Below are 12,906 nucleotides of genomic sequence, written 5' to 3' on the forward strand. Positions count from 1 at the left end.
TCCTTAGTAGTAAGGTATTCAATTTTCAGAATTTTGTCAAGATGATGACGCAACAAAATCATAGTCTTAGCACGATTTTAATGAGATGCTGTATTTTTTTTCTTTATGATGTCTCCAAGACTCATAACATCTAAGTGGATTTCAGGATTCAATACTTATTAAAGGTAGTTCTTGCTCGAGGTAACGAACTCAGATTTTGTAAGATTATTAGCAATATGAAAAGAAAAAAAATGATACCTTAGCCTTCAAATTTGATACGGCGGAGTCTCATGTTGATAACGTGTTATGAAAAATAAAGCAAATAAAGAACAAGAGTATAGAGAGAAGAGAGGAGACTTCTTTATTTCTCATGAGGATTCTTGAGGAGTGAATTACAATGAAAGAAAAACCCCTTTATTTATAGGGGAAAACTAACATTGGGGTTTCTAACTTTTCCATAAATAGATATTCTATATATATGACAAAGTAGACATTCACTATATATGGTAATATATTTATAACAAAGACGAAAATAAATTTTTATTAACAATTGAAGGACTAAAAATGCTACTATCCCTAAAAGCTAAAACACACACGTAAACAAACTTTATTAAACCAATACACTTTCCCTCTCTCCCTCAGCTATAAATAGGCCATCAAAATGAAACTTATGTCTGCAAATTATTAAAGAGAGAAGCCACTGGACTAGAAGAGAGCTTCCTCTATCACTCAATTACTTTTCTCCTTTTAATTTCCACAGAAAGGTATGTTCAAAAATTCTTTATATCAATTTCTTGAATTGAAGATTACAAAGAGCAACATAATGTGCATACAAAAGTATGTTTTCTTCTCACTTACCTCGTTACTGTTAGTTTATTGGAAATAACTTAGCCGGTATACCTTGAAGATAGAGGTTAGTCCTGCGTACACCATATACCGGTATGTGGTGTTGTTAGCTTGTTGCTGTTAATTGATAATATGATGACCTCCCAATATGTATTTCTTTCCTTCCTTTGTATCATATATATGTAGATATTGAACTTTGCTTTCATTTTTCTTTTCTTTAAATAAAATCATGCATTATCATAATCATGTGTCTGCCTAATTTATACAAGTATATATCCCTTAAAACTTTGAAGATTTAGGCTAAACCAAACATTTTTAGTGACAAAAGAAAAACAACCCAAATATTTTAGTGGGACTATTAAGCAATTTAATTTCAAGCTTTAAGTGCAAAGGACAAAAGATTCAAATTCACTTCTAACCAACCATAAAAAAAAGATACATTATCAATCAATGTGACAAGTTATTTTCCTTGACTTTGTTCCTGAAAAAGAAGTGGCTATCTACTAATTACTCACATTATTTGAATTTTGGTGATGTGCTTTCCCTTTTAGTCTTTTTAGTTTATAGAAAAATGATATTTCTCCCAATTTGAAATCAATTTAAATTTAAACTTCTTATTTACCCTTACTGAAATTATTTATAGCAATATCTATAACTTATTTAAAATCAAAAACTTTTATCCCGACCAGAGTACTACATTATTCTCTTTACATCTCTCGAGGAGGTCTTCGTTTTTTTACTTCCTTGATAACTTGAAGTCTTGAACCATAACCTTAAATTGGAAGTGAAAGATTTTTATCGAGCAACTTTATCTTATCGAGTGCTACATCATATAAAATGGAAGAGGGAGTAAAAGATATAAGGCTAAGTAGTGCATGATGATAAGGAAAAGTTAGCAACATTAATATAGACCATGCTCAAACAACATGCATTATCAATTATCATATATATTGTTAGCCCCACGTTAAAAAGTTTTGGTCTTTTCTCTCTTTCTTCTTTTTTTATTTCTCTACTTTCGTCTTTCTGTTAGTTGTTTTGATTATACACTTTCAACAACTTTAGAATGCTATTACTTCATGCATTTCCCTCACCTTTCAATTTCTTTTTTCTTCTTTTGTTTGGTTAACAATTGCGTGAGTACATGTGTCATTCTTTTCGACATAACAATAATTCTATTTCTAGTGTACAACACAATTGTTTTACACAAAATGATAAGACACAAAGTCTTAAAAAAAAGATGACGAAACAAAGTATATCCTGCAATTATTATTGGCAAAAAAGGAATCATTGGTTAATGATTTTTAAATATAAAACTTAGTCTCATAAATTTATATTTTACATCTAAAAAACGACTCATGCGAAGAGATTGTCTCTACCATGTGAGATGTTTTTAATCAAAAAAATAGCTAGTTATTAATATTATTGATTTATTGGATTAGAAATTTTTTGTAAAATTATATTTATTTGAAAGTTTGTAGTAACATGTAATCACAAAAGTTTATTTATTAAAAAACATAGAAATATGTGATTTATTAATTCGGTGTCTCAATTAGAATATTTCAATACCTTTTCTTTGAACTATAATTTTTTTATGAACTCCAATTTGTTCATTTCGTAAAATTTTATAAGAGTTGAGAAAGATAATTTTCACAAGATTATAAAATTTCATATTTATAAACAAAAATACAACTTCAAATTGATTTTATTTGAAATCATGTCCAAACAAGCTTATATTTTTTACAAAAACTCAAACAACCTTTTGGGTTTTTGAAAGAAAGAGATATATTGGAAGTCTAATGAGTGCAATACATCTCTTTTGTTTTTTATCTAGAAACAAACCAAAAAATAGAGAACTAACTGCACTACTATTATGGCAATGAAAACATGATTCCAATAACAAACATGGCACCATATATGTCATGAACTCTCTCTAATTAGGAATACGGATGCATGATTTTCTTTGTTTATGAGTTTTGGACACTAATATATACTGAGTTCTGAGTAAATTATTTATATATAATAAATAAATATTTTAATATATAAACATAACTTAAAAATTCATGACTTAAAAATTCAAAATGAGAAAAGACGTCATCATTGAACTTGTTTGAAATTTGTAAAAAGACATTTTAATTTTGTGGATGATCTATTACCCCTCTAAATAATTTTAAACCAATATTTATACACCTTTTGTGCCCACATGGCATAAAGAGTGAAACAAGAAAATTTTTTAAAAAAATTATTTCTTTCAACATTTATTTCATGATATACTTTATTTTTAAACTTTATTTATTTTAATTTATTTTTTAATTCTTTTTTCTCATTGTCTTCTCTGAAACTCACCATTTCTTTCTTCTTTTTCTTTTTCCTATTATATTCTAACTTTTCTTTTCCCTCTTATTTTCTTTCTACGTTATTTTTGAAGTTTTTTTCTCCTTGAATCTATTACTTGATATCTAACTATTGTGTCTATTTTTAACTTTTAATTTTTACTTGTTATAGTTGTTATATATCCTTTTTGTTGAATAAGAAGAAATATAAAACTTCATTTAATAAAGTTTCGATCTCATTATTATAATGGCAATTTTGATTTTCAAATTTGAATGGTTATTGATCTTTGGCCACAATAATAGAATGTTGGAGTTTATTAATATATGAAGTAAATTAAAAATGGTAATAAGATTGATCACATAGGAACAAATTGAGGGGGATGAAGTTTGCTCAAGAAGAATAAAGGAGGAGAAAAAAAATAAGCAAAAAAAAAAGTAGTAAAGTAAAAAAAAGCATAAATAAAATGTCAATTAAAATTAAATAAATTTAATTCGTGGGAGATGTTTATTGGTGTGTGGTTACTCTCTTTCTTGCAACTTGGATTGAACAAAAATGTCTTATTTATACTATTTTAAAATTGTTTAGGGGTAATAGGCCGTCCACAAAGTTAAAGTATCTTTTTGTAAATCTCTGACAAATTTAATGATTACTCTATGTCTTTTCTCATTCCGAATCGATGTTTGATATAAATCTCACAAACATACATACATTCCAGTGCATTAGGGTGTGGTCGAGTAAAAATATAGTGCTGAAAAAAAAGAATTATGAAGTCTCATATTCAAGTTCATGAAACCGGTCAAATACTATAGCTTTTTGAATCGAAATTGACAACATTAGTCTTCATGAGAAAAGACATCAACCCCTCCTCCCCCAACTTGTGATCAAAATTTACTTCAAATCCTAAATTAATCGAACAATTATTTACCCCCCTTAATAACTTTAAAGTGTATTATTTTGCTCCCTTAAGAACTGACGTGGCCAAAAACAAAAAATAAAGACGCGTTTTAGCGAAAAAAATAATATAAAAAAATTTTAGTGACCCCACTTTAATAGTTTTTTCATAGTTTTAACTATTATTTTTTTTCCTTCTTCCTTACACCTCACCACCCCCATTTTTTCTTCTTCCTCACACCCCACCACCCCATTTCTTCTTCTTCCTCGCACCCCACCACCCCTATTTCTTCTTCTTCTTCCCTACAGCTTTTTCCATCACCACCAAAAGGAGCTACAGTAACATTTATTAAAAAAAATTTTAAAAAATGTTACTACAACAGATGCATGAAACAAAAAATGCATCAACATAACAAATAGCAAAACAACAAAAAAACACATAAAATACCAAAATGTGATAGTAGTAGTAAACAGAAAACTAATGAATACCCAGATTAATAATCCACTGTCAATGCTAAAACGTCGTCATTTTTAATTCATCACTGTCTAAGAATTACAATAATTTTTTCTTATTAGTGTTAGTCTGATTTTTTGGGTGAAAGAAAGCAAAAGGGAAAACAAAAATGGGGGAATTTGTTAGGCCAAAAGTACTTATGAGCACGTACAAATGGTGAAAGAGAGAGAAGAAAGGATCAAAATGAAAATGGTGGGGTTGGAGGAGGGGTGTGGGGTGGTGGGAATAGCAACGTTGGGGGGGGGGGGGGGGGGGGGGGGAGGGGGGGGGGGGGGTGGTGGGAATAGCAACGTTAGGGGGGGGGGGGGGTATCAATAATAGGGACTGGGGGGTTGGGGGGGGGGGGAGGGGTAGTTTTTCTTTTTTCTCTTTATATAATAAATATATATTATTTAAAAATTAATATATATATTATTTTAAAAAAATAATTTATTTACGTGGCATTGATGTGGATCTGACGTGGATTCGACATGGCTCCAACGTGGTGTGAGTATGATGCACTCTCCAGAGTGAGAGTGGTATAATTTTTTGAGGATGGTAAAAAATACATATAAAAGTTATTTAGAGGGGTAAATAATACAAGTTAAGTTTAGTGACTAAAGTAAATTTTCGTTGCAACTTTAGGGGGGAAAACATGTCTTTTCTCTCAACAATTTTCCTAATTTTGATCGTGTGAAGATAAGACTTCTTTTCTTAATTCGCAAGGCTTTTTTTTCTTGAACTTTTCATTGTTGATTAATTTCCATGATCTTTCCTTGTTGATGCATTTGGAAACTTCTCCTTTTTTTCTTTTGGCCTCAAAAATTACAATGCACGTGTCTAGTGGAGTACCTATTATGCTCTTGGGGTAGTGTACCTCGTACATAGTATTTTAATGCAAATGAGGATCGAGAATCGTAGCTTAAGTAATATAAGAGATTTTTATATTATCAATATAATTTAATATGCTATAACATACTATGAATTATTTATCATATGTTATTATGACACATAAATAAGGCTATATGCAGAGCCGGCTCTTGGGTAAAACCAAAAGTTTTGGGCCTCAAAGATTTTTTAATAATAATAATAATAATAGGTTTATACATTGATTAAAGTCAATAAATAAATATTTAAATTAAAAATAAAAGAAAATTACAAACGAAATTTGAATAATCGAAGTATATAAAAAATATTTTAGATGTTTTATTTGGTGTAAATATTAAGATCATCGGGTGACATGAACATGAAAAAATCATTATATTAATGATAAAAATTTCTTAAAACATAATGTTACTCAGATATTAATAGTTTAGATTTACTTTTTAAATTAAAAGTGTGAAAGACAATGATACAAATGAAAGATAATTTTTTACTATACTCAATCAGATGAAAAGGTTTTATTATTTTCAAATGTTTATATTTAAGGTTTCTAAATATATTTAAGGTCGCTCATTACGATTCGGCTTTAGGCCATGAAATTGGTTCATGAGCCGCCCCTGGCTATATGTATTATCTTTCAAATAACTAATATTTCTAATACTGTCAATATATATAACTTAAGCTCTAATCAAATGTTGGTTTTGTTGATTCATAATATAACGATTCTAAAAGAAAGAAAAAAAAAACTAAAAGGTATTTCTTTTTATCCATTTGTTATTTGTTCACGTTACTAAAAATAGATGTTCTTCTATATTTATCCAATTAAAAAAATTAAAATATAATTTATCACTACTCCCGTCATTCTTTTTTATAAGCTCCTTTTGTTTTTCGTGAGTCACTTTGACTAAATTTTGAAACTAAATTAGATTAAATTAATTTAATTTTTTAAAATTAAAATTTAGATATTCAAAAATTATATGAAAAGTATTATAAATTGCAAAAAAAAAAAAAATGATTAAGAAATACATCTTAAAGTGTTAGTCAAAGTTTGTATCATTTGACTCTAAAAAAAAAAAAAGGAACATATAAAAGGAATATAGTGAATAGTTCTTAATTTACCCTTATTATCAACTATATTCATTTCTCTATGCACTTTTTCAAAATATTGTGTTAATTACATTTAAAGAGAGATATAGTAAAATTATCCTCATTTTATTGCTTCTTAAGAGATCGTCAAGTCAATATTGAACAAGTAAAATAAAAATAGATGTTTTATTTTTGATAATTAAGAGTGTTTTTATTTTTGCATATTATACCCTCAACAGTATGGTGAGCAAAATCGAATCGCAAATCGAACCAAACCGTAAATTGAGTCGACCCAAAAAAAAAAAACCCGACTAATGATTTGGTTTGACTTGATTTAGTGTTGAGAAAAAATTCAACTATAATTGGTTTGATTTGATTTTAACTAAAAAAATTTAAACCAAATCGAATCAATTCGATATTATATGTATACCATTTTCAAAAATATTAATACATAAAAATATTTAACGTAATGTAATTTATAAATCATTCTTAAAATTGTTTATTGTTTTTATCTTTCAATATATTATTTCAAGTTTAAACTTAGAATTTTGAATGATCCAATAAGTTTTATAACTTATAGATATTAATAACTCAAATAAAGTTCAAATCTATACTAATATGACAAAAATATTCAATTAAACTCTAGGATCACCACTAATATTGGATATTTGTTCTTTAGCTTTGCATAACTACATAACTTAAGTTTATTTTTCTATTTAACATTTAGTCATGTAATTAATATTTACTAGATTTATTTTAGAATGACTTATTATTTTTATTATAACTTATTATTATGAAATATTTGTTTTATACGATTTTATTATTATTGTGGTTGAGTATTTTATTGTCATCATTTATTTCATATTTTGTGTTATTTTTTATGAAACACCTAAAAATAGTTGTATCTTACAAGGACTAAGAAATATTCGAGGTACAAGTTAATTGTATCTTTGTATAAAGATCATAGAGAAAAAAAGACCCAAAAAATCTGAAAAATACGAAAAAAACCTAGGTTGAAAATCCAAATTTTATTGATTTGGTTTGGTTTATAGATTAAAAAACTTGGTGCAAATAACTTAATTTGGTATTTAAAAAATTCGAACCAACCTGACCATATACACCCCTACTCGGCAGATTTAATTATAATTACATAAATAATATTGTAATTAAATTTGAAATTCCAAAATATCACTAATAAAATTATTTACTAAAATACATTTTTAATTAAAAAAAATTCAATTACATCTTTGATTAAAATTTTCTTCGAAGGGAACAGACTGGAGCCAAATAATATGGAACTTGAGGTAGTACTTGGTGAGGTCTATTTGTTATGCAAGTTTTGCTTTGTCAACAACCTGGGAAATTGGAACTGAGGCAGGTTCATTCCTGCCTGCTTTCTCTGTACATTCCTTGTTGTTTAGTCATAGCAATAGAAATGTTTATGATATGTTTTTAGAGTACAAATTTAACAATTCTTTTTCTTAAATTTTGTGTGCAGTCCATCAGGGCATCACACAAGTATTTCTAGAAAAGATGCTGATCTTTCGGAACTTGTATTCACTGTAATGATATAAAGGTTTTTAGGGGAATTAAAATATGTATGTTAATAAAAAGTGTTAAAGTTTTTATTAGCATTAGTCAATTATCATTGGCTTTAATATCGTTATAGGCTTTAGGTGTATTTATAAAGAGTGCTAAAGTATAGACGTCACTAAGAATTATCGTTAAAAATATAATTAAGCGACAACAGTGGCAGAATCAGAAATTTAATAAAGAGTGTAAAATTTTCTTCACAGTTGTGTTAAGGGTTATGTTAAGGATGTGCAAAATTAAATATGCACTCATAATAACTAACATTTAACTTACACACAACATAAAATGATAAGTAAATGGAGCCACAAGAGAGGAGACCACGTGTCTTCGTGAAACTAAGTGCATGCCTGTCAGATGCTTTAAATTCAGTAATCTCTGAACTAAAAGTTCATTTCCAGTTTCATTCAACTCATTTTGTCCTATTTACACTAATTACAGAAGTCACTCTACAATTTCATTTCACTTGTTAATTTACTCTCCTCCATTCCTAGCTTTCTCCTATCAGGCATCAGGTTGTTTTCAGTTAGTGAATCTTTAGATTATTTTCATTGCATGTGTGACTAAATTATACACACTTGAAAATTGAAATTGTTATTTTCTCTCACAAGTTTTTCTGTACAATCACATTCACTGTTTTCAATTATTTTTTTAAAAAAAAAACTATAACATGCATATGTTTCAAATTTGTGATGACTTTTAGGTGCATTGGCTAACGAGTTTTGCTCGAGAAGTGATCAAAATCAGAGAGTCATGGCTGAAGGTAGCAATGTAGCTTGCACTGAGAGAAGATGGAAGTTACCAATCTTCGTTTTCTTCGAAGATATTAGGTACATTTTCCAACATATATATGTTTCAGAAAAAGAATAAGAATGAACTTCTATGAAATGAAAGAGTTGAAGGGAAATAATTGTATTGATCGTTACTTTGCTACACATGTATTCAAATGAATCACATTTGATGTGTAGGCATGTCTTCAAATTTGATGATCTTGGCATGGAAATCTTGCGTATTGCGTTCCCTGCAGCACTTGCATTAGCAGCTGATCCAATTGCTTCACTCATTGATACAGCATTCATTGGTCATTTAGGTAAATTCAAGACTTCACTAATATCAAAACTGTCCTCTTGGATTCTTGTGGATATGTCAATGTGAACATAGGACTTTTGTAGTCAAAAGCTTGACTAGACAAAGAATTTAGTCCTGAAAATAGGATGGATACAAGTATTTTCTCCATCTTTTGCATCAAATACAACATGCATACTATAAGCAAAAACAAAATATTCCTTCGTTTCAATTTGTTTATCTGGTTTTGATTCGATAAAGAGTTTAAAAAGTAAAGAAACTTTTGAAACTTGTGATCTTAAGCTAAAGATATGTAGAATATATCAAAATGTCATTTAATTTTGTGGTACATGTCATCCAGAAAGTTAAAATTACAAAATTGTCAAAAAATAAAAGGAGACATTCTTTTCAAAACGGACTTATTTTTTCTCCAAATGTTGGTTCTTCATCACTGCAGGGTCAGTTGAAATTGCAGCAGTAGGAGTTTCAATTGCTATATTCAATCAAGCCTCTAAAGTCACAATATTCCCCTTAGTCAACATAACTACTTCATTTGTTGCTGAGGAAGATACTGTTAGAAGAATTACTGAAGAAGCAGCAATAGCTGATTTGGAGAATGGCAAACAGGAGAAAGATGATACAAAAGTTCTAGTACCAACTGATGAAACTGACAGTGAGAAGATGGGAAAATGTGCATCCACCAGTAACGAAACCAAAGAGTCCGCGCCAGCACCAGGTATATCTTATGAGTGTAATTTTGCACTGTTATTTATACACTATCCGGTCAGGTAAAAGATATAACTAAGTAAAACAATGTTACCTGTACAGAATTTAAGACGACAAAATGTGAGTCTTCGGATAATCAAAGTAAAGGCAAACCCAAACGAGTGAAGCGACATATTCCATCAGCTTCAACTGCAATTCTCATGGGCTGCATTCTCGGCCTTCTGCAGACGATCTTTCTCATATTTCTAGCAAAACAAATTTTAAGCTTAATGGGTGTGAAATCTGTAAGTATGAACGATCACTAATCATAATGTATTACACAATAGAGCATAGAAGGTGTTATATGTGCCCATGTCAACAAGAAATGTCATCTTATCTAAAAGCTTAAGCTGGGAGGGAGAACACATTTGTACATTCAACGCTATATTCATTGATCTCTAGCTCGCCTTGATCTAATCCAGTATCATGACAGAGTAATATTTTTTTTATTTCATGAAATCATACAGGATTCTCCTATGCTTTCCCCAGCAAAGAAGTATTTGACCCTGAGGGCACTTGGAGCTCCTGCAGTCCTCCTTTCTTTGGCTATGCAAGGCGTTTTTCGTGGTTTCAAGGATACAAAAACTCCATTATTCGCTACTGGTAAGGAGTATTTACGATGGAGATGAATCAATATATCTACTTAAAGCGATGTTAAGATAACTGATCCAACTCTTGCATTATTTTCTTCTGGTGTATCAGTTGCTGGAGATTTGACAAACATAATTTTGGACCCAATCTTTATTTTTGTTTTCCATTGGGGTGTTAGTGGTGCAGCCATTGCTCATGTTCTTTCTCAGTAAGTCGTTTTTTTTTTTAAATCAGAAACTAATAAATTGACATTGTAAGTCAGACAGCTTCTAATACCACACTGTTATATTTCATTTAGGTACTTGATATCACTTATTCTCCTATGCAAACTGATGAGAGAAGTTGAGTTATTACCTCCTAGTGCGAAAGATCTGCAGTTCAGCAAATTTCTCAAGAATGGTAAGTAAATGATGTGAAGGCAATGTAAGACAAGGCATGTGCTCATTTGTTTGCTTTTAGATATATACTCTAGATGAGAAAGGGCATATAATGCTATCAATTAATTTTCATCGTGGATACATGAATACGACCACCATTACTAGTATCAAATCAACAACGACTCATACAAGCCTTAATTAATCTGCTGAACTTTGATTACAGGATTTTGGTTACTAGCAAGGGTGATAGCTGTCACATTTTGTGTGACATTGGCTGCATCACTAGCTGCACGATTAGGCGCAACACGGATGGCTGCATTTCAAGTGTGCTTACAAATCTGGTTAACATCATCTTTACTTGCTGATGGATTGGCTGTAGCAGGACAGGTAAAAACTCCACCGACATTTTTATGCAACAATGTCACCATTAGAAATGAAAGTAATTTTTCTGGTTACTGTGATTTCTTCTTTTATAGGCCATCCTTGCTACTTCTTTTGCTGAAAAGGACTTCCAGAAGGCGAAGGCTGCAGGAGTTCGAGTCCTTCAGGTACAATCTAATTTGGCTTAAGGCTACTTATTTTAGATATCGCCTGAAAATTAAGGTGATACTGATAAAGTTTTCGTTATGCAGATGGGATTTGTCTTGGGATTTGGACTTGCTTTGCTAGTAGGAATCGGTCTATATTTTGGATCAGGGGTTTTTTCAAAGGACAAAAATGTTATCCGTCTCATAACCATTGCCATCCCGGTACATTCAATAAACAATACCAGAACTTTTTGTTTCAATCATTCTTCTCATCTTTCAAAATTGTCTAACTATTTTCCCCCCTTATGTTCCCATCTTGATCAGTTTGTAGCTGGTACACAACCAATCAACTCAGTAGCGTTTGTGTTAGATGGTGTCAACTTTGGAGCCAACGATTTTGCATACTCTGCATATTCCATGGTTAGCACGCGGCGCACTTATACTACTTATAACTTTAAATTGCTGTTGAATTTAACTCGTGCAAACCGTTAATACAAGTAATTTTTATGTAGGTTTTGGTTGGTGCACTAACCATAACATCTGAGTTTGTTCTTTCCAAAACCAATGGTTACATTGGAATATGGATTGCATTAACCATATTCATGATCCTACGTACATTTGCCGGTTTGTGGAGGTAATTTGTCATCTCTTACGTGTAAAAATAAAAATAAAACTATAACAAACTATAAAACCAATTAACGCTATATATATTACAGGATGGGGACAGGAACAGGACCCTGGCATTTTCTGCGTGTTCCTTCGATGTCATCAGAAGCCAAGTGATAGAGTTGCTACCACCTATATATGTTGCTAAATATAAAATCTTCCATCATTTATTCCCCTTTGAACTTGTACTTTTGTTTTTTTTTTATATTGTGTACAGGGTAGAAATTATACACACTTTTCTACTCATGTGTTATATGTTTGTATAATAGCAAAGTCGTTTTCATATGATTTTGCATCGGATGGGCTGGCAGCTAGATATATTAATATTAATACTACAAAATATAAGGGAGGATATCCACATTTTAGTCCTCAGCATAATTTTTTTTGTCTCTTGTCAAATGTTTTTTTGACTTTGACTTTGACATTGAAAATGTATGTACGATCATATGGAATTCTCTTATATAACCGATTTCCTTCGAAAGTTCTCTGTAAGTTCCATATTCCTTTCCTTGTTGATCATGCATTTATTTATTGTATTTTGAGAGGATTATATTAATCATTACGATAAACACAGCTTTTAACTGGCTGACCAATAATTTCAAACTAGAGTCGTTAGTAATATTGTTGATAATACATACTGCCAGCTAGAGCTGGCGTATGCATGGACAGATATTGTTTTTGTATGATATAGAAGCTGAAAGAAATAAATAAAAGAAACTACTGACATCTATATAGTTGACTGATGAGGTTGCTTTTGACGAGAGGTCTATAAATATATTAGTGTGTTTAACACATGTAATATATACTAGGGTAATTT

At 30.2% G+C, this 12,906-nt stretch overlaps 1 protein-coding gene across 2 annotated transcripts; it reads left to right on the forward strand.

The window, feature by feature from the left end:
* Window positions 1-548: 548 nt before the first annotated feature.
* LOC107839193 (protein DETOXIFICATION 43) lies at window positions 549-12,581 on the forward strand. 2 transcript variants are annotated; one of them, XM_016682588.2, is made up of 14 exons: window positions 549-743; window positions 8,802-8,928; window positions 9,067-9,188; window positions 9,621-9,899; window positions 9,992-10,173; window positions 10,396-10,531; window positions 10,631-10,727; window positions 10,818-10,918; window positions 11,120-11,283; window positions 11,373-11,444; window positions 11,529-11,645; window positions 11,748-11,843; window positions 11,936-12,057; window positions 12,140-12,581. In XM_016682588.2, the coding sequence occupies exons 2-14, from the start codon at window positions 8,852-8,854 to the stop codon at window positions 12,204-12,206; spliced, it is 1,632 nt and encodes a 543-aa protein (XP_016538074.1). In that variant the 5' UTR covers window positions 549-743; window positions 8,802-8,851; the 3' UTR covers window positions 12,207-12,581. The 2 variants fall into 2 exon arrangements, with proteins under 2 accessions (XP_016538074.1, XP_016538081.1); XM_016682595.2 differs by lacking the exon at window positions 549-743 and adding an exon at window positions 8,497-8,613.
* The last annotated feature ends 325 nt before the right edge of the window (window positions 12,582-12,906 follow it).

This window comes from Capsicum annuum, chromosome 1, assembly GCF_002878395.1.
Source record: "Capsicum annuum cultivar UCD-10X-F1 chromosome 1, UCD10Xv1.1, whole genome shotgun sequence".
In the NCBI taxonomy this organism is placed as follows: domain Eukaryota; kingdom Viridiplantae; phylum Streptophyta; class Magnoliopsida; order Solanales; family Solanaceae; genus Capsicum; species Capsicum annuum.

Bases quoted from the DNA above. Each gene is read 5' to 3' on its own strand.
- LOC107839193 (XM_016682588.2), top strand. From the start codon at position 8,852: ATGGCTGAAGGTAGCAATGTAGCTTGCACTGAGAGAAGATGGAAGTTA. The intron at 8,929-9,066 runs GTACATTTTCCA...TTTGATGTGTAG, and splicing joins GTTTTCTTCGAAGATATTAG to GCATGTCTTCAAATTTGATG. The intron at 11,284-11,372 runs GTAAAAACTCCA...CTTCTTTTATAG, and splicing joins GATTGGCTGTAGCAGGACAG to GCCATCCTTGCTACTTCTTT.